The 27,461-nt window shown below is 41.2% G+C and overlaps 1 protein-coding gene and 1 long non-coding RNA gene across 3 annotated transcripts in view; one reads left to right on the plus strand and one right to left on the minus strand.

Annotated features, from left to right (window-relative positions):
• The window catches only part of LOC141987423 (uncharacterized), an 80,377-nt gene that overhangs the window by 39,520 nt on the left and 13,396 nt on the right, over positions 1-27,461 (plus strand). The gene's annotated exons all lie outside the window — the stretch shown is intronic.
• FCHO2 (FCH and mu domain containing endocytic adaptor 2) overlaps positions 1-27,461 on the minus strand; it is a 242,751-nt gene that overhangs the window by 14,462 nt on the left and 200,828 nt on the right. For both annotated transcript variants that reach the window (XM_074952749.1, XM_074952748.1), the window contains 6 exons: positions 12,894-12,997; positions 11,341-11,470; positions 6,321-6,432; positions 5,556-5,711; positions 3,086-3,218; positions 1,026-1,225 (listed from right to left, as the gene is read on the minus strand). In XM_074952749.1, the coding sequence (XP_074808850.1) occupies positions 1,026-1,225; positions 3,086-3,218; positions 5,556-5,711; positions 6,321-6,432; positions 11,341-11,470; positions 12,894-12,997 (835 nt within the window). The remainder of the gene's footprint in view (positions 1-1,025; positions 1,226-3,085; positions 3,219-5,555; positions 5,712-6,320; positions 6,433-11,340; positions 11,471-12,893; positions 12,998-27,461) is intronic.

Raw genomic sequence — 27,461 nt, forward strand, 5'->3', positions numbered from 1 at the left:
TGATTTTATATTATATTTACTAAAGCTAGTTCAAATTTTTCAAGTGTTTGAATTAAACACAATTTGGATAAACTTCAACAAAATTGTGAAAAATTTCCCCTCGTTTTTCTGTTGACTACAGAATGGGTCACAATATTTTGACTTTAGCTTTCTTTATTTAGAAAAATCAAGAAAAATTTCAATTTTTTTTTCAATTCGTCCCCTAATTCCCATTTTTGAGCAATGCTAGTATGTCCCTTTATTTTTTCCTGATGAATGCCATTTGTAACTGTTACAGTTCTTTGTTTTCACTTTGTGCAATATATTAATCACCCCTCCCCCCAAAATCTGCCTCATCTCCATTTATAGGTGTCCTGAGGAAAACAAACTTTATTTGAAAACACCACAGAGAAAAAACTAATGACTAATTACTACAAGAAAAAGGTACAGGAAAACTTTCTGCAAATTTTAAAGAAATAGATGGCAAATTGATACCAAGCCACAGACCAGCAGTTCTCTAATTTGTCTACAAGTGAAACTAGACCTCAAGGAGAAAAATGTGCACCTTTATATAACCTCAGTGTTGGTGCTGACCTGTGTAGCCATGGCAGCAGGTGGGTTAACTGCTTCCAATGATTACACTGTTCACATGACATGACATACAAATTCAACAACATGATCTGTGGAAGCAATTTCAAATGAAATGGCCATTAGTTTAGAAGATGTTACACTCAGTTTAGTGCAAAATACAGCCAGTGAAAAATCTGTCCAAAAGAACACAGATAGTTGCATTGGCTTGAGCTGCTCTACTATGGTTGGAATGAGTGCATGTTTTCAATTTGAAATAATATAAATTGACTGGGTATTGTCTATGTTTTCGAGTGAAAACTAGTACTATCTAATAAGTTTACACACTATCAAAGGGTTTAAAATAAGTTACTACAGCGATTGCAAAAAACTCTCAAGATTTCTTTTCAAGATTCACATAATGTTTACAAGTGTACTGAAAGAAATTTGATACTATAACAGAAATGCACTGAATTTACCATTTTGCAGGGGGAAGTGACTGCATGTTTGTTACTCCTCCATCTACCGGTACGACAACCTGTATGTTAGACAGCATACTAGGCACAGTCATAGATTCTGGGTTGTATTTGTAATCCACTCTTACATCAGTAGTGCTAGCATTACATTTCCAGTAAGTTGCAAGATTCAAGGGAGTGGACTGGATACCATTTGAAGATACCTTTTAAAAAATAAAATTAAATATCTATTTACTTATTGTAAGAATTATGGAACTATGTTAGCAACAATTAAGTTTCCAACTCTGTTATAAAGCCTGGTTATATCTGAGATAAATGCAAATTAATAATCACTAATGCTCTTTTTGGGGAGGAAGGTCTCATTCAAAAAGTATCACTTAATGACACACAATTGAGATTATCCGTCCATCTATCCAATCGTGCCTTATAACTAAATGGGATATACTCGGCTTAATTGGGAACAACATCCAAGCCAGACTGGGCTCAGCAGCTTTTATCTCTTAATTCCACAGACTGCTTTTGTCAGACTTATTTGGAGGCGTGGGAAAGGAGGGGGGATTAACTGTCTCCCCTCCACCCCCCAAATTCCCTTCCCTTTCTGGCTCTTCCAATACAAAACATTTGTGTCAGTTTAGTTTTTAAGTTGTCTTTTGTATTCTACATTGCACTGAAGAAATCTGCCTGGAGAGGTCTTATTTTCTCTCATCCACTTGTGGACCATAATGATTTAATTGACAGAGGGTAACTTACAGTCATGGGACAGTTATCACAAAAGTACAATTAAAAACAACTTTTGCCTACCAGTTGAAGCACACATTTGGCTGCTTCTGTAGGCTGAGCACATCACAGACACCAGGGGCTCTCTGTATCCCTATATTCCCCTTACAAGCTCCCTGTGAGCCACCCTCCCATCCCCTTTTATTTCAGACACTGCTACCTTCTCCCTTATGCCAGGGGATCTGGGTGTCCCTAACGGCTCCCTCATGTCTGGGACTCTGTGCTTCCCCATTATCCCCTCCCTGCACACCAGGTTCCCCCACTCTCCCCCAGCCTCCAAGCCAGGGGCTCTGTGTGCCCCCTCATTGTCTTATACTAGGGTCCACCATTATCCACCCAAGGATTCTGTATGCCCCCACCCCCACATCCCAGGGACTCTTTGTGCCCCCCATACTCCCTTTCCCCCCACCAATATCAATGTCTCCCATTCTCCCCCCGGCAAGGGTTCTGACTGGCCCTCTCCTTCCCCACCCTATGCTAGGGGCTTTAGGTGCCTCCCTCTTCCCTGGTCTCCCACATTCCCTCCCAGGACAGGGGCTCATGTGCATCCCCTATTCCCATCTCACCAGATGTTGTGTGCCCCCTTCCTCCATGCCAGGGGCTCTACATGCCCCCCATGACCCTTTCCTTTCCCTCCCTCACACTCTCCTTTTCAGGGCATCAACATTTTTAAACTGTATGGGAAGATGGAGAGAGCTGCTATCCTGGCAAGGGGTATGGGTGCCATCAACTGGTTCTTCTATCTATAGACAATAACAGAGGCAAATGAAGCTGCTGAACGGCAGCTGCAGGGGCTCCTTGTATCCCTCATTTCTCCCTTTTGATTTTTCCAGTTTCACCAAAATCAGTAGGGTTACGCCTAGAACATTTCTTGAAAATCTGTAATTGACTGGATGCAGCATTCAAAAGTTATCACATAGACAGATGGAGAAATACCATCAAATTGAGTATAAGGTCTCACTTCCCTCTGCCAATAATAGTCAAAGGAAACAATGTTGGAACCCTGCATAAGTGTCACATGCTCAGAGCAAGTATGAGCAAACAGAAAAGTCATCAAGTCAGGAGATGCAGCAAGGAAACACCAAGGGCATAAATTGATCCAGCAGCCCGGTGAGGTCCTATGGTTTGGAACAGTTTAGTGTAGGTGTGGCTTAAGAACCATCCAACTAAACGGTGACAATCCTCCTTTATGCCCACATAAACAATAATTCTGATAGTCTCTTTACAGATGTGAAATCTGCAAGAGTTCCTTAAAAAAATAATCTCCAAATAAAAAAAATATTTACCTGATATTTTAAAACATCAACGTTATAATAGGAAGCAGATGGATTCTGCTCTGATAACTTCTTGAGGTAGACTGTGACAGCTTGCATGTTCATCCAAAAATCTTTTGTACTGGAGTCACTCTGTGATTGATCACTACATATAAAATGAAGACAGGAATAGGAATAAAAATATCACTTTTCTTATGTTGGTTGTCTTAAAATTAAGTGGTAGACCTTTCCCTTTATTTCTTTTTTCAAACACACAATTAAGAGGTTGTAACATAATTGCACCTTTCAGAATATCAAGACACATCAGTTACCTATTCAATAGTAGCATTCAACACAAATACACACTCCTGGATTACAGGTGAATGCCAGTGGCACCATAGTTAAGGCTGTGTCTGGATTGTGCCTTCAAGAGGACATATTTTTAATATTAAAAAAACCTGACCTGTAGTGACACCTTAAGGGGAAAAAGCTACAAAAGAAAAAGTATCTTTAAAAATAAATTTAATCTAATGTAAGATTATAAACACTAAAATGCCTTGATCACAATGTGGAGGTTACTTACCTGTGACTAGAGATTCTTCAAGATGTATGGTCCCTATCTCTAGTCCACGTATGGTATGCATGTACTCTAGGCACCAGAGATTTCTAGCAGGTGGTTTCCACTTGTTTACACCTGTACAGTTGCTTCCCTCATGCTCTATACTGAGGTTTTGAGGGGCAGCGTGGACCAACACTTCTCCAGTTCCTCCTCTTATTGCAAATCCAGTCATGATCCAAAGTAGAAGGGAAGGAGGGCAGGCAGTTGCATAGAGATAGGGACCACATATCTTGAAGAATCTTCAGTTACAGGTAAATAACCTGCTTTTCTTCTTTGTGTGGCAGTCCCAGTGTGTATTCCACACGAGTGGTAAGCAGTATTCAACCAGGTGAAAGTGCAAGGATGCAGGCAGTATAGATGTCTAATACTGCTGTCTGTACTGCGGAATCTGGAGAATAATCTAGGACTAAGGCATAATCCTTTGTGAAGGTATCGATGGAACTGCAGGTTTCCATCTTACAAATGTCCAGTATAGGTACTTCTCGAAGACATGTTATTGATTTGCACGTGTTCTACTGGAGTGGGCCCTCTCCCCAGCCAGGGAAGGCAGATACTGCCAACTGGTAACAAAGAGTGATACAGCTGGAGGTCCAACTAGAGAGTCCCTGAGCAGATAGCACTGGTCCCTGTAAGTGCTCTGCTACAGCAACAAATAGTCTAGTCTACCTAGTTCCCTGAGCTTTCATGTTCCAGAGCCCATAGGTCTGAGGCAGCCCTGCCACGGGGACTGTTCTGGGGCCAGAAATCTCTGGCTTCCAGGGGCCATGGCAGCACCGCCATGTGGATTATATGAGTCTGCAGCTCCATGTGGCGGTGTTTCCAAAATTATTTTCTGAAGGGATTTCTAGTTTGCAAGAAATTTCAAAACACTGAAATTTCTCACAAACCAGAAATCCTGACTTTCAGGCAGCTCTAGCTACAATTTACAAAACAATTACTCTAGATGGGCACTGCTTTTTTCCCCTCTAAGAATTTTCAGAAGTCCTTTTGCTCATCTATATAAAAAGAAAAGGAGGACTTGTGGCACCTTAGAGACTAACAAATTTATTTGAGCATAAGCTTTCATGAGCTACAGCTCTTATGCTCAAATAAAAGGAGTACTTGTGGCACCTTAGAGACTAACAGCTTATGCTCAAATAAATTTGTTAGTCTCTAAGGTGCCACAAGTACTCCTTTTCTTTTTGCGGATACAGACTAACACGGCTGCTACTCTGAAACCTCTCATCTATACAGTAACACAAAGTTTCTGGTCTACTGTATAAAAGATGTAGCTTAAAAAAAACCCCACAATAGTAATTGTCATATCAGAAAAAGAACTTTCCAAGAGATTTCCAAGTGAAGGCTGACACCTGATCCATCAAGCATTCCAATGTGATCCCTGTACAAAAAATGCCATGTGCCTTGAAGAGGGAGCATCAGTCTTCTTAACTTTGAAATTTCTAGTTTATTTCGGTTAGTGACCAGGTACACTCTTCATATAATTTAAACATCTATTTATGTATTTAGATAAATTAAACCTGGTTTAATTTGTAAACAGAGCTTGTCTAAAAACATTTAATTTACAAAAACTTATGTAAAGAGACATCCACACATTCATACAACTAGATTTTTAAGCAATTTTTGGAGTTTTAGCCATGTGGTTCCCATTATAATCAATGGAAATTTCAAGTCTAGTAATCTATGCAATTCTCATAATGGGATTGAAGTGAGAGTGCTGAACAGAAACTAAGCATAAAAAATATACAGGGCAATTTACTGGCGCATAAATCAAATTCACAGCGAAGTTTAAACAATAAGGTAGTGGAGAATTTGTTTTTAAATATAAATGCAACAATTCACATTTTAAAATTACATCGTTTTCTATTAGATAAAAAAATACAAAACCTGTATACAAGTTGTGCATTTGGAAGAATCTGCTCTAGTTTGCTTGTGTTTTTTACCCTGAAGCAGAGTACAGCTGGAGATGGGTTGCTGGTGAAGACTTTAATAATCCCACTTGGGAATGATACTGTCATATCACCAGTGATCTTCACAATACATCTGGGAGAGAGATGAGAGAAGAGCAATTCTATTACAATGGAATAAAAATAAAAATACTCAGTTATTACTGCATGTCAAATTTCAGTATTAATCTTAAAGTAAAGATTTACTGTTTTCAGAATATTTGTATCTAAGTCATAAATTTAAAATACAAATTGATTTTAAATGAAGACAAGGTGGCACTATGACTTATTACACTACCTCTTTCACCTCTTGGGATATGATTTAAAAATTAGATGAGGTTGCAAGTGAAATGAGTTTGGTGGATAAAGCATACAGTCTATTGGTGAACAGTTTTTTTTCCACACCACAAACAAAAGGCACAACTATTTGTAGGAGATGGCTACAACTGGCATAGCAGGGGTGTTGCAGGTAGAAATGAGGTGCTTTGAGCTGCATGGGACAATTTAGACAGAGCACCTACCTGAACTATGCCTGGCCAGTGACAAATCACCATCTCATTTTCATCAGAAATTCATTTCAACGAATTTACCACATTCTTCTAAAGTTTCACCATTTTTTCCCCCATATTTAAAAGAAAAGAAAAAAGACCAATTTGTTTTCTAAGTGTAACTCAGTATAGTCAAAACAATTCACTATTTAACTAACTTCGTAGGATCTGCTCCTTTAAAGTAGGCGTTAACAGATTCAGTAAAGGCTACTGCAACAGGCAGGGTGTCCTGGTTTCCAAGGGTGACAGGGCTGGGACCACGTGAAACACCTAGAATACATATAGTTTATAGGTTTAATTTTCAAGAAGGTTATCAGCTAGATTTAAAAATGGTTGGCTACCTAGGTTACTGTCACAAGAAGTCACTACCATCAGCTTCACAGCAAAGTCCAAAGTATTTTTTTTGAAAAGTATGTGGAAAAATGTATTCGAAAAACATTTCAAATAAGAATATAACACAATCAAAGCACTAAGCAACAATAAGCAACCTGAGAAAACAGGAGACTCACAATCACATTTTAAACAGATAGATACTAGGGAACACATCATACACGATACAACATAAATGGTAACATCATATTAATTAAAGCCAACAGCACCCAAAGGAAATTAAACATGTAGCTGGTACGACTCATAAAACAAACTCTCTACTGTACGCTTATAATATGAAGAAAATGTATAGTCAAGAAGAGAGTCATCATGGACATGCCCTGATTCCAATTCTGGTCTGCATAAAAATCCCAAGGAGTTTAGTCTTATTCCACATAAATTAAGCATTGGCATCTTTAACTAAGTCTCAAGCACTACCAAGCAAGCAAACACTTTTCACATGACATGATCACAGAAAATTTTTATTTACTGAGATCTTTATGTCCACCTGTTAAGGAATCAGGGTATGCCTCAGAGTTACAAGGAAATATGCACCACTTTACAAGTCATACAATGTACTGGGGAAAATAGTCAGCAAGGCCTGTGTCCAGCCTTCATAAGTTGTTATGCAAACACCTGCATACACAGAAGTGTTTCAATTTTCACCTACAAAACCAACAGAAGTGTTAAGACTTCTTACAGTGTGGCTGCATGAGAATAGTGTGGGTTAACGTACGCATAACAACAAAATGTTGTGCATGCACATGTGAAGACCAGGGACTAAAATGTACCATTCTAAAATATATACGGCCAGTTACTGAAAGAAATAGCACAGTGGAAAGCTTATTATTATTCTTTTCCTGTACTCCTATTAAACCTGACTGTCTCATGCAAAGCATATTGCTCACAAAGGAAGCCTAACACTTTTCAACAAGCGGGCAGAAACAGGCCAATGAATATTTTCTATTGAGGTACCATAAAGCAGAAAGTCATATGTTTCTGCTTTCAAACTAATCCTATCATTTACTTTGAAATACTGTGATGTTCTTCTCAGATTTTTCAGCAGTACATGCTGTAGGAGGAGGGTGGGACCTTAATTGGGGAAGCAGCTGTTAATACATGTACTGATCTATGAAGCAAGTACATGTGGGTGTGGGTACTGTATGTTTAATTTGAGACAGGAGGGGTGGGAGGAGGAGGAGGTGGAGCAGCATGAGGGTGGGAGAGGAGTTTAAAAAAATAATGCTCAGATTCCAGATATTTAGTCTTACTATGATACTATCAAGCCTTACCTTCTCCTCTAAAGTCTTGTGCACTGTTTACAAGATGCTTTAATGTTTTGAATACTTACCAATAGTTACCAATACAATTCACTTACATAAAAAAACCCTAACTAATAAAATAGGTACTCTTCCTTCGACCCATGGTATTGCCAGCCCAGGCATTCAAAAATCATGAATCAGACTAAAGAAATATTAGCCGACTGTCTTGAAAACATGAAATGAACAAAAAATATGTTGACATCTTTTGATTTGCCTTTCAGTGTACACTTAGGCCACATTTTCAAGCTTTTTGCTGTAACCACGAAGGCTAGAAAGTTAATTTTTTTAAAAAAGAAAGCTGAGATTTTCACATAACTGTACAATTCCAGAAGCTGGAGCTTTAAGAAAAACAAAATATTGCATGACTCATCAAATATTGCAAGACTCATGGAAATTAATGGGTCCATGATTTTATCATGAGTCAGTAAAACTGGATCCATTAATTTCCATCTTTGTAGTGAAATGCTCAACTATGGAGACAGCAAATAATAGAAAGTAATCTATAACAAAGAGTTAAAAATGTGTTTAGGCTATAAGTATTGCTCTACGGTTGTATGGGAATTTATCCCCTTTTCATGAGACCAATAAGGAGTAATGATCAGACAGCTCAACTGCAGAGCCAGGCTGGAAGGTGATCACTTCCTACTAAATAAATGGTCTTTTACAGAGGAACAAATTGTTGATTTATAGTAACTTTTTTCTTTTTATATTCGTATAGATAAATTCAAACTAGATTTAACATTGTAAATCAGTGTTCTGTTGGGCTGTTTGCTGTGCAGCCAGGTACAAAAGGCTGAGAATCCTTGTTAGGAGTGAGAAAGGAGGCTGGAGCTGGAGATCCAGAAATAGGGGAGTGGTGCGACAGGGGGAGGCTGCAGCTGAGGACCTCAAAGTGGAGGTGGAGAAGGAAAGAAGCAAGCTGAGATGGAGGAACAATAAGGAGTGAGGTAGCAACTTTGAAGGGGATGAAGGGCTTTAAAGAGGCCGGCATGAAGGAACTGTGCCCTAGAGAGGCTGAAGGCAATTTGAAGAGCAGTGGACTGTGGAGTAGACCAGTTTTAGTGTGTACAGGTGGGAAACAGTTCTGAACGTGTGTGGGACTTTCAAACTGATGCTCAGTAGTGTTGGAACTGATTTTTCATGAAGACGAGGAAGTATTTGAATTGATTTGCATTGGAGAGGAAATTGGTTGTGGCGGGGGGGGAGGGACTTTATTTTGATTTCAGAGTTGGGCACCCTCCTTGTCACACAACATGAAAAAGTTTGAGAATGCATCACCCAACACACCTCATACCTAACAAAGTCTGGCCATTCTATCTTTGATGCCATTAGAAACTTCAAATGGGGCCCATCTGCCCCCCACCCACAGAGAGGGTCCTGTATAACAAGGGAAGAGAAACAGCAGGAAAAGCAACCTTCTTTTTTGCTCTGGTGGCAAGTCCTTGGGGAACAGGGTATGGAAAAGACGAGTTAGTTGGAATGTCCTCTCCTCTCTTACCAGCTTCCAGTGGCAGAAGCCTATTGGTGGGGTTATGTAGCCTCTCTCCTGAGCCAAACAGCAGCAGTTTGAAAAGTTAGTAGGACTTTGAGACTTCACTGAAACGGGCACCTCAGACTGCAACATAGGTTTCAAAAATTTAGATCTTTTGAGACTTAAATGGTTTTGAGAATGTAAAAGGTGAAGTAGCTCCACAGTGTCATTATATGAAGAGTGGCTCCAGCAGAGTTACAAAGAGGTGCCTGGGTTCTACTATCCCACAATTTGAAGCACTTTTAATTTTGCTAAATTAGTATGCTGGAGGGTAATGAACAATATCTGTCTGGAAAAAAAGGTAACAGAATTATTTATGGTCGAAGTTTTCAAATATTTCAGAGTTCTCCTTATTTGCATGCCACATATAAAACAGGTCCTTTAAAAGAAGTGTTAAGTAAGGATTGTCATTTTAAAAGTTCAAGATAATTGCTCCCCCCCCCTTTTTTTTTTTTTTTTTTGGGTAAAGCTATTATGGAAGATTAGGGAGAATAAGACCACAGGCTTTACCTGAGTTTTTTTTGGAAATTTTTAAATGACTGGTTATATCAATTTCAAATGATTAATACAACACATAACTGATTAAGCAGTTTAGCTTTGGAGCGACTTTATGGCTGGAAGATAGTACAGATTGCTGGAGGAAGCTAGGTCACAAAGAACTAAAATTTTATTAGGTACAGTTTTAGGATAATTAGTTAACATAAATCTTCTTCTGGAACAATACCTGCAGGTGTCTCACAAAGTTTTTCAATCGTAGGGAGCTTTCCAATGACTATATCATCATCTATTACATTTAAATGAAACAAAACATTGCAAGAAAACAAAACATTTCAAGCAATAATAAAAAGCACTAATTTAAAGTTACATTATATAAATGGAAGGAGGTTTGAAAAATAAGAATTTTAATGAAAGATGAGGTTAAAATATAAAATAAATTAGTTAAGAAATATTAGACATTTCCACAAATTCCCTTGCAACAATATACATTTGCTGGAGTTAAGTTTAATTTAGAAGACTAAAGTTGTAATAGTGTCCAGCAGTTAAAAACAATAATCAGCCCTGCAAAAGGATTAGGTTAAAAAAATACATTTTTACAAAACAAAATCTCCTTGCTAGTTACACCTCAGGTTGTCAAAACTGAAATTTTTTTAAAAGAAATCAAGGCCCTGATCCTGTAAACACTAACATGTAACTTTATGCAGGTGAATGGCCCCTCTAAAGTCAATGGCACTATTCATGTATATTGCAGGATTGGGGCCCTAATTTACTTTTCACCATTTATGCTCTTTATTTAGTTCCTTTACTTCACTCACCCTGGAGAAAGGAAATGACCATCAGTTCCAGATTTTTTTTCTATGTATCTGCATAATGCTGCAATTATGGGGTTGTAAGCAAGGCAAGGGAACATTTAAAATCACTATAAATTATTTCTAAACAATTTTCATGGAAACAGTTCTATTAGTATTATGTTTTATAACAGAAAAAATTAAAACGAGACCTGATTATTGGCCTAAACTCAATGGTTTCTTTAAAAATGATTAAATTCATTCTATATCAAAAGAATATTTCAATATCATGTAGAATAAAATCTCAAAGAAATAAATAACAGCCTGCACTTAATGAATACATATCCTGCATACCAAGCAAGCGTTTATAAGCATTTCTACAACAATTTAAAAAAAAATTCACTGAAGGAACTGCCATACTGGATCAGACCAGTGGTCTATCTAGCCTAGTATCCCGTCTCTAACAGTATCCAGATACTTCAAAGGAAGCTGCAAGAAAACCTAAGTTGGACAAATATGGCTATTTTCTCCTAACATCCAGAAGTTAGTGGTTGATTTATGCCCTGAAGAATGAAGATTTATAGCTTTTCTTAAAAAAAAAAGAAAGTTATAAAAATTAAAGGCTATAAAGACATAAAATAATTGTTCACAAGCAGTCTGAATTACTTACCTACTGTGGGTGTATTTGCTGCACTTAGAGAAGCAGAAGACGATATTGATGAGATACTCTCTGCACGTGCCAAAGGAGCTATAGGTGGTGGACTGGAGTTAGAGGTCAAGGGTGGGCTGAATGGCCTCGGCTTAAAACAAAATGTGTCAATATCATTACATACATATAAATGATTTTAAATGGATGAAACAAAGGAAATCTTATGAGAATCAAAGAGAACCAGAAAAGACATCTTCATCTAGTTCATTCCCTGCCTAATACAAGATCGTTCCCTAAGATATATTTTTTCTAGTGTTTTTATCCATCCTAATTTTCAAAGTAAAATAACTTATGAACTGCTACCATTTCCCTTGGGCAGTTATTCTATAATTTAGAATATTGTTAGGAAGTTTTTCCTGATAGTCAATCTTTAATGAGTTAACATGATGCTTGGCCTATATAACAGCCTAAAGTAACCCCATTTCAGGCTGAGCTAAGTGCCAAAGAGCAAAGCAGAGAAGCTAAACTTGTATGCTGCTGCCTGAACCTGCAGCCCTGAATACATGAGCACTTTCCATGGATGACTACTTTAGGGGCCACACTAGTGGAGAGGGAAGGTTGGTGTCTTTCAAAGAACCATCTGCTGTTTAACCTGGAGATGGTGCAGTGCCACTGGATTGTAAAAGAGTGGATCTCAGGCTTTCCACACACATTAATCCTCCCCTCTGCCCTGAACTCTCCTCACTGAAATTCATCTGGTGTTGCACAAGGGTAGTTTCACACCCAAGATTAACAAGGACAGATTAGATTAAATGTTAGTAACACCCGAACAAACAATTTAACATACGCAAGGGAAGAGCAAATCTGAAACAGTGGAGGTTGTGGTTTGGTTTTGCTACCCATGTCTCCTTTTTTACAGCACTCATAACCTGTAAAGAATTCTCAGGTACTACACTGATGGGTAGTACAGAAATGCACATAACAGTAATAAAATTGTACCTAGTCAGAGTAAATGTTTCAGGAGAGCTAAGGCCCTTTTTGCCAACTTCTAGTAAGCCATGTTAGGTCAGAAGAATTCAAAATGTTTATCATAAGATGGATAAACAGTATCAGCCTGACAATATGAATGAGTTGCTCTTCCCTGGTGTGGTTCTCTTTCCTAGAAATTGGGGGTGAAATCCTAGGAGTTTTGCGATTGATTTCACTGGAATCAGGATTTCACTCAAGGTTTTTTCTGAAGATATGGCATTACGTATATGCAATCTTCAGTTTTTAAAATTGATTCTTTGTTTGAGCAAGTAAAAGCAAACACACCTAACCCCTCCAAAAGCCGCTTTGCATAAAAATACTAACGAATTTATGCCACCAATAATTACATTCACAGTGAACAATTTCCATGCACATTTTAAGTTGACAACAATTAAAATGGGTGATTTATAAACTCTTGAAAAGTTTGATGTAAAAAGAAACTGACCGTTAACTACAATGGAGTAAATGATTGCTTTATTTCAAGTTGAGCTATACCTTGAGAAATAAGTTATATAATTAAACAAAAACTAAAATTAAATACATACTATTTCATTAATTCCACTAAGTTTCCCTGTTGATATCTTTGGTCTGGAAGCAGGCCTTGGAGGTGGTACAATAGTGCCTACAGAAAGAGGAGTTGTGGGCCTGGCTGAACAAAAAAATAATGTGAAGAAAATCATTAGTATTATAAAAGTCACTGAGTGCAACCATTATAAATTACATTTCTGTTAAAGATTCTACTTTATTACGAACTCTATTGTGCAGGAATTCATAAACAAAAACTGCTAGGGTATTAAAATGTGATTCTATGGTACTCTGAAAAATGACTACAAATGGCATTGTGGGTTCCATCATTATAGCTCCTTAATGATTCTATATCAAATATACCCAGTTTGTAGGTAAAAAGATGGTTTTATCTAGCTTTCACCCTGAATGCTCAGCATGGGCTCAGGGTGAAGGCTGGTCTTTTATCTCTCATATGTCACCAACAGTAATAAAACAGGCCAGTTAGGCCTTTGATGACTGCTGTGCAGCTCCATTATCTTCAGATCAGGCCACTGACATATGAGAAACCACACTGCCTTCAGTAAGTTTTCACAGGTGTTATAAATGATTAAAATTTAGTAAGTAATTGAGTTGATGTGTGAGAAACCATGTAACTTCTCATTTCTTTCAGCAGGACTACAGAAACTTTAAAAAGCCTCTACAATGAGCAGATATAACTCTCAATACACGCCAGGGCACCATAAAACCTTAGTGAAAGAAGGTGCTATTTTTACATGGCCACTTTCCTGAGAAGAACTATACTTCAAAACAGCAGTTAGATGTCATCCAGTGAGTATGCTGAATCAAAAATGTGCCTTTTTTCTTCAAAAAAAGCAAATACATAATTACATGATAAACAAGAGTTATAGCATATTCAATTATCTGTCCAAAAATAATTTTAGATGTGCTTTTAGCCAAAAATAATATTCACGAAAAATTACAGTTAGTGTGGCATTTTCAGAAGCACTCAGAGATGGCATAACTCTGTTCCTATTAGAGTAAATGGCAGTTTTATCAATGACTTCAATGGAAATAGAATTAGGTCAACGCTGAGCACTTGAAAATCCTACTCATCCTAAATTTGTACCATAAATGCCAAAAGCAAACCAATTCGAGACTAACATTACCAATCTTCCCTTTAAATTCATTCTTTTATGCCTACTGTAAGTACTGCATGATAAACACCCTGATCAGAGGCACACAATGAGAGGAGATGGAATACCTGTCTCAACACTGATTTTCTTTACATTTGTTACTTTGTGTCACAACTGTAATCTCAACTGCACTTTAAAATTTGATGTGTTAAATATCAAAAGGATAAGTACAAATTAGATTTTTTGCTCTAATAATAGCTATATAAAATTTAAAAAACACCACAGTTACTTTTTGAAATTCTAAATATTTACATTTTCCAGAAGTTTTTGATCGCTCACTGCCTTTGACATCCCTCAGAATAGTATATTCGCTGCTTTTTTAAAAAGCAAAGTTCCACTTGATCAGGAACAATGCCCTTAGTCAAGAAGGTTTTTTTTTCAGTTGGATACTTATTTATATGTTGACTGACTCACTTAGGAGGCTTGGTGCTAAAAATGTTGATAATATTTAGTATCTTTAGATGAGAGGATGAATTAATTTTAATATCAGGTGAGTAATAGTGAGGGAGAGAACTCAGTCTACTTTTTGGAGTCAGTTATTAGGCAAAGACCAATACACAACACATGCTTGTCATACCCTTGTTTATATGGGCACAAGTGGAGACTAAACTAGAGTCCAGTGGCACTGATGAAGATGTGGAAAAAATTTCAGCAGCACTGCAAGTTTCTTCAATGAATAATTTTTCATGGCACATAATATTACTGTCAAGGTCACTTTGATCCTCAGAGGCACAGCTATTGGAAGAACTCCCAAGCAAAGCAGCAGAGGCAGTGCGGAGATTTTCCATTTTAAAATGCAAACTTTGGGGCTCCTTGTGGTTTGCACTTGTTTGTTCAACTGTAACAAGATCACCAGTAAAGCAAACAGATTTTGAGACCACAAAACAATATATAAAGTATTTGTGTTCCCTGTTGGTTCTGTTGTAATATAAGGTTTGCACAAAGAGCTAGAGGTGAAGTCTGGTGATGATGGGCTCCTAGACCCAGAATCTGTAGGTGCCCAAGCAAAGATTCAGATATTATGTACTCAGGAAAATCAAAGGTAGATGAGAAGGCGCTCCTATTTTGCTCTTTTAGTGTAGCTGAAGGAAAAGGGAAAAGTTGAAAGCTAGAAGCAACATGAAAATTTTAAAAACTCCAATATAAATCCAAACTTTAAAAATTTACTCAACATATATACCCTGAAGATTAAGTCTACTAGCCAAGCTGAAAAATAACTGTTCTCTCAGGCCCTGTCTGCAATTTAAAGGATTAAAAGTTGTACAGTGGAGTCGCATCATACGCACATTTAACTTAAGCAAATTCAACTGTACGCGCTTGGCAAAAAAGAAAAAAACCAATTTAAATAGTGCGGGCGATTCCGCCCACCATTCCACTCAATGAGTGTATGTCCCAGAGCGAGCGTGAGATGCAAGACGTGAATCTGCTGTTCCCTCAGTTGGTCTCAGTTCCCGCGTGTCTCTCATAGTGTGAGCATCTCGCTGCATTGAGTGTGATTCTAGTGTTCAAAGATACATATTTTTCGAACAACATGGCCCCTAAATGCAAGCCAACTACTTCATCTGGTGCTCAACCGAAGAAACAGCAATCTGTTCCAACGCTGGAGGAAAAACTGGCTGTGTTGGACTTACTGAGAGACGGTATGTCGGTCTCCAAATTGGCGCGTAAATATGGCCGCAACGAATCTAGCATCCGTGCCATCAAGATTCGAGAGAGAGAAATTCGTCAAGCTGTGGCATCAAGTGCTCCAATAACTGCTAAGGTGACAAGCCAGGTGTGCAATAAGACTTTAGTGAAGACTGAAAAGGTATTAAACTTATGGCTGGAAGACATGAACCATAAACGTGTGCCTATTGATGGCAACACTTTGCGAGAAAAGGTTCTTAGCCTCTATGCGCAGTTCAAACCTCACACCAAAGAGGGACAGCCTTCTGATGAGAAGGAATTCAAAGCCAGCCAAGGTTGGCTTAACAGTTTTAGGAACCGCTTCAACCTCAAAAACATGCAGACTATTGGTGAAGCTGCATCTGCCAATGAAGAGGCAGCAAAAGCCTACCCTGAACAATTAAAGAAAATCATAGAAGAAAAGGGCTACCTTGTGGAACAAATTTTTAATGCTGACGAGACTGGGCTCCTCTGGAAAAAAAATGCCCAACCGCACTTACACTTCTAAATCAGAAGGACAAACTCCTGGCTTCAAAGCAGCTAAAAACCGTGTGACTGTGTTGTTTTGTGGCAATGCAGCTGGGCATTTAATAAAGCTGGGCTTACTCTACAGGGCTGCAAACCCCTGTGCCCCAAAAGTCAAGAGCAAAAATCTCCTGCCTATGTTCTGGCAATCAAATAAAAAGGCTTGGGTGACAGCAGCATTATTTCTGGATTGGTTCCACAAGTGTTTCATTCCAGAGGTCAAGCGGTACCTCGAAGAGAAAGGACTTGACTTTAAAGTGTTGCTGCTCATAGACAATGCTCCTGGCCACCTGGAAGCACTCTGGTTTGCGCATAATGACATTGAAGTCATCTTTCTCCCCCTCAATACCACCTCCATCCTCCAACCTCTCAACCAAGGCGTGATTCGCTGTTTCAAGGCCACGTACATGAGGCTTACGTTCTCACGGATACATAGCGCTATGGAGGCTGATCCTAATCTTAATGACAGGTTTCAGAGTAACAGCCGTGTTAGTCTGTATTCGCAAAAAGAAAAGGAGTACTTGTGGCACCTTAGAGACTAACCAATTTATCTGAGCATAAGCTTTCGTGAGCTGTAGCTCACGAAAGCTTATGCTCAAATAAATTGGTTAGTCTCTAAGGTGCCACAAGTACTCCTTTTCTTTTTCCTAATCTTAATGTGATGGAGTGCTGGAAGTCCGTCAACATTGCCGATTGCATCACTTATATTAAATAGGCAGTGGATGCAATCAAGCCTGAAACAGTCAATGCATGTTGGCGACACCTATTGAAAGAATGTGTGACTGATTTTAAGGGTTTCCTGACCGTTGACAAAGAAGTGAAACGCATTGTTCAGGTGACCAGACAAGTGGGTGGTGATGGCTTCGTCGACATCCTCAAGGAAGAAACTGAAGAATTAATTGAGGGCCACAGAGAAACACTGACTCACGAAGAATTAGAGGAACTGATAAAATCGTCTACAGAAGACAAAGATGATGACGATGAACAGAAAGAGCCAACAAGTTGGAATCTTCATAAATTTGCTGAAGTGTTCCAAGCAGCGAAACACTTGAATGATTTAATTTCTGAATACGATCCCTCTATGGAACGAGGCCTCAAAATCAGACCTAGTATGACGGACAATTTGAGACCGTATCAAGAAATGTTTGAGCAGCTCAACAGACAACAGTGATAGTTGCCGATCACCATGTTTTTCAAGAAAAAACGATCAGCAGCAGATGAGCCTAAGCAATCAACTTCTTGAGCTGAATCAGAGCCAACCACTTCGTCTACAACTCACTCTCCATCACCTCCGTCTCCTGGATCGACATCAAGCCCTGATGACCCCCCAATAGTGTTGTCAGGGGAAGAGGAAGACTAACCATTGGCGTGTGTACAGCGCCAATCTCCATCATCTCATCGTTCATCATACGGGCGCTGTACTAATCATCATCATCATCATTCATCGTCGTCGTATCACCATTATCATCGACTAGCAAGAATATCCATGATGAATGGTGAGTGGTTAGGTTTACTGTTTTCCTTTTTTATTCTTTCATTCTTCCATCTCTCTCTCTCTTTTATGTAATTTAAAATACTGTAAAATTATATTTTGCATATGTACTGTATTATATACTGTACATTACTGTATACATTATACATATTACTGTACAGGGTTGTACAGTATACACAAAACCATATACAGTATACTGTACTTTATGGCCAATTTAAGGGATTCTCAAGGGTAATTTTGACTATACGCGATTTTCGCCTTTTATGCGCTAACTTTAGAACCTAACCCCCACATAAAATGCGACTCCACTGTATATTATTTGTGTACATCATTTAACTGTAATATTGTCAACCAAACTATTAATTTTGAGCTCTCATTTTTCTCCAACTTTCTCTCCTTCTCCATATAGTATCCTGTTTGGGCTCTATCTTCTGTATCAGCCTCCATTTAGTAGGTGTCTGGTAGTAAAGGAATATTCTCTCTTTCACCTCAAAATCACCTGACTGCTGTTATGGTTTGTGGACTCCCCTATTATTCTCCTCCCTCACCTTCTTGGCTGCTGCAGTGGCAGGAACAGCAGCAGTAAAAACTGACCAGACTGGTCAGCTTACCCATGCTGCAGCTTGTCAAAGCTACAAGCAGCAGTGGCAGTAGAGTGGTGTGCAGACTTAGGAAGACAGCACAGTATCGGTTTACACTCAGTTCATATTTGGAAAATTATCTTTTCAACTATAAAAAGTGGTTACCTACCTGTATTGTAATTGTTTTTTTGAGTTGTGGGTGCAGACATGTGTTCCACTCAGGTGTACATGCACTCAGTGCACCGAGGCCAGTAACTTTGCTTAGCAATATCCAGTGGGGTGGTACTCACGCCCTTAGGCCCTCATAACCCCCTCCAATGGCTATTTAAGGGCAGCGCTGCCCAACCTTCCTCAATTCCTTTGCAACTAACATCAAGAGTAGAAACTCCATTGGAAAGGGGATAGGGGCAGGGTCACAGAATACCTATCTGCACCCACATCTCGAAGAACAATTATAGTACAGTTTTTTCTTTTTCAAGTGGCTGCAGATGTGTATTCCACTCAGGCGACTGGCAAGCAGTAACCGAAGGAGGTGAGGCTCGGAATCTACTTGAACGACAACTGAAGGACTGCCTTCCCAAAGTCTGCATCTGACAGAGATGCCATTGTAATAGCATAGTGTCTGCTAAACATATGCACAGAAGACCAGATACCGGCCCTGCAAATATCCAGTATAGAAACATTACTGAGAAACGCAACAGAAGTTTCTTGGGACCTCATCAAATGAGCCATCACTTTCTGTGGAAGTGTGATCTGAGCTACCTCATATGCTGTCATAATGCAGGAAATGATCCATCTGGAAATCATCTGTCCAGAGACCACCTGACCGTACATCCGATCCGCACAGAAGATGAAGTCAAGGTGATGAATTATTTGGTCTCATCCTTTTCAGACAGAATACCAAGCATCGTCTCACATCCTGTGAATGTGGCTTATGAAAGAACACAGGTAAATATATAATTTCATTAAGGTGAAACATGAGGGGGAAAAGTCCAGGAGAGCTGGCCGTATTTTAAAGAATCCTTATTGAGGTTGCAGGAACAAACCATCCCGATGTGTAGAAAGAATAGTAAATATGGCAGGCGACTAGCTTGGCTTAACAGTGATATCCTTGCTGATCTTAAACACACACAAAAAAAGCTTAAAAGAAGTGAAAGCTTGGACAAATGACCAGGGAGGAGTATAAAAATATTGCTCAGGCATGCAGGAGTGAATCAGGAAGGCCAATTCACAATTAGAGTTGCAACTAGCAAGGGATGTTAAGAGTAACAAGAAGGGTTTCTACAGGTATGTTAGCAACAAGAAGGTGGTCAAGGAAAGTGTGAGCCCCTTACTGAATGGGGGAGGCAACCTAGTGACAGAGGATGTGGAAAAAGCTAATGTACTCAATGCTTTTTTTGCCTCTGTCTTCACGAACAAGGTCAGCTCCCAGACTACTGCATTGGGCAGCACAGCATGGGGAGGAGGTGACCAGCCCTCTGTGGAGAAAGAAGTGGTTCAGTACTATTTAGAAAAGCTGGACAAGCACAAGTCTATGGGGCCGGATGCACTGCATCCGAGGGTGCTAAAGGAGTTGGTGGATGTGATTGCAGAGCCATTGGCCATTATCTTTGAAAACTCATGGCGATTGGGGGAGGTCCTGGACGACTGGAAAAAGGCTAATGTAGTGCCCATCTTTAAAAAAGGGAAGGAGGAGGATCCAGGGAACTACAGGCCAGTCAGCCTCACCGCAGGCCCTTGAAAAATCATGGAACAGGTCCTCAAGGACTCAATTTTGAAGCACTTTGAGGAGAAGAAAGTGATCAGGAACAGTCAGCATGGATTCACCAAGGGCAAGTCATGCCTAACCTACTTGCCTTCTATGAGGAGATAACTGGCTCTGTGGATGAGGGGAAAGCAGTGGATGTGTTATTCCTTGACTTTAGCAAAGCTTTTGATATGGTCTCCCACAGTATTCTTGCCAGCAAGTTAAAGTAGTATGGGCTAGATGAATGGACTATAAGGTGGATAGAAAGCTGGCTAGATCACCAGCTCAATGGGTAGTGATCAATGGCTCCATGTCTAGTTGGCAGCCGGTATCAAGCGGAGTGCCCCAAGGGTCGGTCCTGGGGCTGGTTTTGTTCAATATCTTCATAATGATCTGGAGGATGGCGTGGACTGCAGCCTCAGCAAGTTTGCAGATGACACTAAACTGGGAGGAGTGGTAGATACGCTGAAGCATAGGGATAGGATACTGAGGGACCTAGACAAATTAGAGGATTGGGCCAAAAGAAATCTGATGAGGTTCAACAAGGACAAGTGCAGAGTCCTGCACTTACGACGGAAGAATCCCATGCACTGCTCCAGACTAGGGGCCAAGTGGCTAGAGGCAGCAGTTCTGCAGAAAAGGACCTAGGGGTTACAGTGGACGAGAAGTCAACAGTGTGCCCTTGTTGCCAAGAAAGCTAACAGCATTTTGGGCTGTATAAGTAGGAGCATTGCCAGCAGATCGAGGGACGTGATTATTCCCCTCTATTCGGCACTGGTGAGGCCTCATCTGGAGTACTGTGTCCAGTTTTGGGCCCCACACTACAAGAAGGATGTGGAAAAATTGGAAAGAGTCCAGCGGAGGGCAACAAAAATGATTGGGGGCTGGAACACATGACTTATGAGGAGAGGCTGAGGAAACAGATTATTTACTCTGCAGAAGAGAAGAATGAGGGGGGATTTGATAGCTGCTTTCAACTACCCGAAACGGGGTTCCAAAAAGGATGGATCTAGACTGTTCTCAGTGGTAGCAGATGACAGAACAAGAAGTAATGGTCTCAAGTTGCCATGGGGGAAGTTTAAGTTGGATATTAGGAAAAACTGTTTCACTAGGAGGGTGGTGAAGCACTGGAATGTGTTACCTAGGGAGGTGGTGGAATCTCCCTCCTTAGAAGCTTTAAGATCAGGCCTGACAAAGTCCTGGCTGGGATGATTTAGTTGGGGATTGGGTCCTGCTTTGAGCAGGGGGTTGGACTAGATGACCTCCTGTGGTCCCTTCCAACCCTGATATTCTATGATGAAACTCTGAAACCACTTTAGGCAAAAATTTTGGATGCAGTCTTCGGACCACTGTGTCTTTGCAAACTGCATTTATGGAAGTTCTGCCATTAAGGCCTGCAGTTCATTCACTCTCCTTGAAGCTGTTATGGAAATAAGAAAAGCCACCATTTGGCAAAGGAGAGAGAACAAGTTGTGAGGATGCCCCATAAAGGTAGCCAATATGGTACTAAGGTCCCATAATGGAAGAGTTTACTTCACAAGTGGAAAGAGACAGACAACTCCTCTTAGAAATCTTATTACCATGAAGTTTGAGAAAACAGACTTCCTTTGGATCAGAGGACAGAATACAGAGATTGCTGCTAAGTGGACCCTCAATGAGCTGAGAGAGAGAGAGGGGAAAAAAAGAAACCAGGGGACTAAAAGATGTAACAGATAATCCAAAGTGTCCTCAATGCTGGCTAGCTTCAGCTGAATTCCCTTGGCTAGCGATGAAACCAAAAAAATGTTTTCACTTGGCCAAATAGATAACCTTAGTGGAAGGTTTTCTACTAGTAAGCAGAACTCTCAGAACTGCTTCTGAACACCATCCTTCCCCTCATCTAACCATGCAGCATGTACACCGTGAGGTACAGACTACTCAGCACTGGATGCCAAATTTGACCACGGTGCTGAGTCAGGAGGACAGGATAGAGGTAAAGAGATCTGGGACGTCAAACACAGACTGAGAAGACTTCAGAACATTGTCTTGCAATGATAAAATCTGATGCAACAAGTATCATTTTGGCACGATCCAACATCAGATTGTTTTCAAACTGCGGAAAGAGTGGGCTTGGGGGGAAAGTATACATCAGTGCTGATCCCCAGTTCACATGGAAGGCATTGATTAAGGATCCCGGACTGAGACCCAGTTGAGAACAAAACTTGTTTTTCGTTGCAAACAGGTCGACAGTTGGAATGCCCCATTCTCTGAACATGGACCTCAGTCTGCTGCTCTTCAGAGACCACTCGTGATTCTGGCAGAAATTCCTGCTGAGGTGATCAACCAAGTTATTCTGAGCATCTGGTAAGTGAGCAGTTGTGCAGATGTTTTCCCTAAAGCAAAATTGACAAACAACTTTATTGCTTCCTGACAAAGGTGGTTGGGGCACGCTCCTCCCTGGTTTTTCACATAAAACATTGTGGTGATATTGTCACTGAGGATATGAACGTCTGTGCTCTTCATCTGTGCCCAGCATCCACTGTAAATGGCTTGAAGCTACAGGATGTTGATATGAAGGGATGCTTCCTTGTCTGTCCATAAACCGTGAACCTTCAATGTCCCCAGTTGTGTTCCCCAACCTGTTGTGATGGCATCAGTAACTATGGTCCTGATTAGAGGAGGATGGGCAAAAGGAACACCTTTGCAAATACTGATCTGTCCACCACTCTAGAGAGACTCCAGGATGGGCAGTGGCAATGACTGACAGTTCAGTAGATACACCAACTTCAACCATCGCTGAAGAGGATGAAGATGTAATCTTGCATGTTGGACCACGTACGTAAATGTGGCCATATGACCTAACAAATTTCAGCATACAAGGATCAGAGTTGAAGGGTGAGAGTGAGGGACAGCCACAGGCAATGAACTGCATGAAATCCTTCTCTTGACAGAAACACCCTCAAACTTGTATAGTGTAGGAGGGCTCCAGTGAACTCTATATGTGTGCTGCTATTGTGGTGGCTGGCTTTCCTTTGTTCACAATCAGAGCCAGACGATTGAAGAAACATAGAGGAAACAGAAGACTTGGTCTCTGGACTTGCCCCTTACTAATCAAACATCCAGGTAAAGGAGACATTAATTCCTCTTTTTCTGAGATATGCTGCTACTACAGTCATGCATTTGGTAAATATGTGTGAGCTGAGGACAGGCCAAAGGGAAGCACTGTGTACTGTTAATGGTGACCTGCTACTACAAATCTCAAACTTCCTGTGGCTTGAAAAAATTGCTGTGGAAATAAGCATCCTGAAGATCAAGGGCAGCAAATCAGTCGTGATTCAAAGTGGGGAGAACAGTAGCTAGGTTATCCATATGGTATTTGATGTGCTTGTTGAGACCACAGAGATCGAGAATAGGTCTCACCCCTCCATTGGACTTGGGGATCGGGAAATATGAGTAGAATCCCTTTCCCTGATATTGCAGGGGAAACATGAAGCATGCAGCCTAGACCTGTTGAAGGAGCTGTGACTCATGAGAGGAGTCCCTGAAAAAGGATGGGGCAGTGGGGTGGGAAGGGGAAATGAACAGAAATTGAATGGTCTAACCAACTCCCACAGTGCTTAGGACCCATTTATCCTTGGTTACTGTTTCCCAAGCATTTTAGAAGTGAGACAGCCTGTCCCCAAATGGTGGAGATATGGCTGGGGAGATAAAGACCAAAATGCAGCTCTCAATATGCAAGTCAAAATGGCTGCTTGCTTGAAGCTGATGGAGGACAGACTGGCTGGTTAAAATTTGACCCAAAAGGCCTCCTACTCTGTGACCTGTGCCCCTTCCTGGAGAAGTTGTGCTGCCTACCAGGGTAGGACAACTACCAGAAGTATCAATGAGAGTGCTATTGGTGCTGTTGTTGATAACCTCCATAATGAAATCTCTTTACGAATAAACCCTCAATGAAAGCAAAGTAGCACAAGACTCCTTAGCAAATGTAGTGTCTCATCAATCTTTTCATAAAATAAAAACCAAGCATTGAAAGCTAAGTCCTCTATGCTCTGCTGGACCACAGGAGCACAACCACAAGGCCTTGCCAACAATTGCAACCACAAGGCCTTGCCAGCTTTGGAGGACAGTGCCTTGAAGGCAAGAGAGAGGAGGAAGATGCTCCTAAGTTCAATCTTGAAGAACCCTTCAAGCAGCCTAGTGGCAACGGACAAGCATCTCCGGGCAGGGGCAAGTAAACATCCAGCCTCATCTGAAGCCCAATATGCAGACTGCACTCGTGTGATCAATGATAAAGTAGCTGGCACATTGGGCCCTGGTGGGGGCATTGCATTCATAATCATTACCAATGTCTGTTTTGGTGCTGAAGTCAAGGCTGGTACTAATATTGTAGAGGTGGTCTGTACTGAAACAGTCATTGGTACCAAAAACAAATGTGTGTACTGATGAGCCCCTTGGTACCGAGAAGGAGGCCAACCTCAATCTGCACCCTGAGGATTAAGCAGTGTGGAAGATGGTACTGACAATAACAACAATTCTGCAGCCCTATGCTGCCTGGTATGCCAATGGTGTGGAAACAGTCAGTGCCAACACAAATGCTGTCAGTACTGGACACAGCGGATGCCCCATGAATAATACTGGAATTGATGGTATAGTGTCCAACTGATCTCGTCTCAGTTCCAAAGAGTGGGTGGGGCCCAGCCCTATCTTCGGCATCTGAAAAATCTCAATGCCGGTCCGCACTCTTCTTGGAAGAAGAGGAGGAATCTCTCCGAGCTCTGTAGCCCAGTTCATCTTGAGAGTCATTTTCCTTGGGGGACCAGAGGAAAAAGAACAATCTTTCTTCATCCTGGGGGAGCAATCAGAATCTGGCCGTGGAACATGCCAGCTCCAAAGCTCTCTGAGGGGCCGACCGACCTGTGGAGGTCCCTGGTGCTGAAGCAGCACTGCCTAGTCCATAAGATATTGTTTCAGATGCAAGTCTCTAAAGCCACCTTCATTCTCCTTTTGAATGACTTGCAAATGAAGAACTTTTCTTTAATGTGCCATTCTTCAAGGCACAATAAACACTGAATGTTGGGTTCACAATTAGGAACAGACATCTCACATGACAGGCAGTGTTCAAAACTTGATGAAGGTATCACACCAAACCAACTAAACCGTATCTAACTTCGACTACTTTACTAAATCCTAAGGACTACATACATAAGAAAAGCACGGTGACAGAGAAATGTGAGACAAAATACCACCTGGATACACTTTGACTCAAGCCATGGCTGGTGAGAAGGAACCCTTCTGGTTGTAGGGGTTTGTATTCCTAAGGACCAGAGAGTTGCCCTTGAATCCTTCATTGAGTGAAGGACGTTGTTTGTTGTGGAGGCAAAGAGTTTGTCGCCGTCGAATGGAAGGTCTTCAATAGTAGTCTGGACCTCTCGAGGAAATGAAGAGGAAGAGAGCCACGAACTTAGGCGCATGACTACTGCTATAGCGGTGGATCTTGTGGCAGTATTGGCCTCATCGAGGGCCGCTTGAAGAGCGGTACATGATATGATTTGTCCCTCACAGACTAAAGCAGTGAATTGTTGTCTCTTTGCTTCTGGAATATCCTCAATAAAGTCCATGAATTTGTTGTAATTTTTGTATTTTGCCAGGAACGGCCATATAATTAGCAATTTGAAATTGTAGGGTGGAAGATGCGTATACTTTAGGTCCAAGCAGATCTAAACGCTTACTGTCTTTATCGGCTGGGGTGGAGTGGGGATACTGGTGCTTGTTCTTTTGATTGACTGCGTCAACTAACAGTGAAATAGGTGCTGGATCAGTGAAAAGAAATTCAGAGCCCTTGGAAGGGATGAAGTACTTGCGGTCCGCTCATTTGCAGGTAGGTAAGCTTGCAGCAGGAGTCTGCCAGATGGCTTTGGCAGGTTCCAGAAGGGCTGGATTGATCAGCAATGTAATCCTGGAAGAAGAAGAAGAAGTCTGCAGGATGTCCATTAACTCATGCTGCTGTTCAGGAACCTCCTCCAGATTAATTCTTAATTCACTGGCCACTCTTTTGAAAAGGTCTTGAAATTCTGAAAAATCATCTGAAGATGTCAGGGGAGGAGGAAGCAGGGCTTCGTCAGGCGTAACAACTGGGTCTACTGGGTTAGAGACAGGTCATGCCTGATTCTGCACTTGTGATGGTGCTGTCTGGTGACTGGCATCAGCGGCAGGTTCGTGAGCTTGTGGTGCTGGGCCGGTTTCGGGCCTGGTTGAGGTGGCATAGCGAGTGTGGTCTCAAGGATAGGATGCCCACGGGGCCCAGTATTGCTACTGTGGTGGGAAGGGCATAGGTGGTGCCATCCACAGGTTTACACAACACAGGGCAGGATCCTGAGAGTAGGACGAGGTGATGTTTCTACGACTTCTATTAATTGGGGTCTGAGGATGAGAGACTTCATACGGTGAAAAATCCTCCTGGAGACCAGCTTCCTCCTCACTGGAGGAAGGCTGTTCGGACCCTGGCTGAGCATTTGGCGAGAAGTAGGCATTCAGTAAGGGTGACTGCAGAATGGGTGACACAAGCAGGTCATTTGACTGCTTGGAGTGCTGAAGCTCCTCTGTGTGGTGAGGGCTGTGCGAGAGGAAACTGCTGTGACGAAAAGTTCCTGTGCACTGGTGTCTTTAAAGTTGTTTGGCTGCCGGCCAGCTCAGTGGGTGCCGGGGTGATAGCCTGCAGGGGGTCAGGCACGTCCGCATGTGTCAGCACGGCTTCCACCGTGGTGCTGAAAGGTGCCATCTGAGAGGCAGGCAACTGGAAGCCTGAAGCCTTGGCACCGGGGCTTTGTGGTATCGCCGCAGCCACAGGTGGGTTTCGCACGGCATGTCAAAACCGCTCAGCCGGGTGAGCGCTAGGAGGGAGGCGGTAGACCTGCCGGGAGAAGCCTTTTCCCATGATGTTCGCTTTGTGGGTGACAGAAGGTGATTTTTTTTGAAGTTTTCTTCATCTTCTTAGAGGCGGGGGGGTGGGGAGGCTGTGGTGTGGAGCAGAGCCGGAATCAGCGCCTGGGTCTTAAGCTGACTAAGGATTTTTGCAGCAGGAGCAGCTTTAGCCTCAACTCCCTGTCCTTTCGTGCCCTAGATTTAACTTTGCTGCAGTGGGCACATTTTGGGGGGGGATGTGGGACTCCCCCACACATTTTATGCATTGTGAATGGCCATCTGATAGAGGGATGGCATCCTTACAATTAGAGCAGCGCTTAAAGCCTGGGGAGCCAGGCATGTCGGAAGCAACTGCATTGACAGGAACTAAGAGAATTTTTTTTTTTTTTTTAAAAGAGAAACTAACACACACTACTGGTAATACTAATAACTAACACTATTGGTTAACAAACTATCTAATAGGGTAAGAGTAACAAGGGAGAAAAAGTTTTCTAACGAGTCCG

This window comes from Natator depressus, chromosome 5 (assembly GCF_965152275.1).
Source record: "Natator depressus isolate rNatDep1 chromosome 5, rNatDep2.hap1, whole genome shotgun sequence".
NCBI lineage: Eukaryota > Metazoa > Chordata > Testudines > Cheloniidae > Natator > Natator depressus.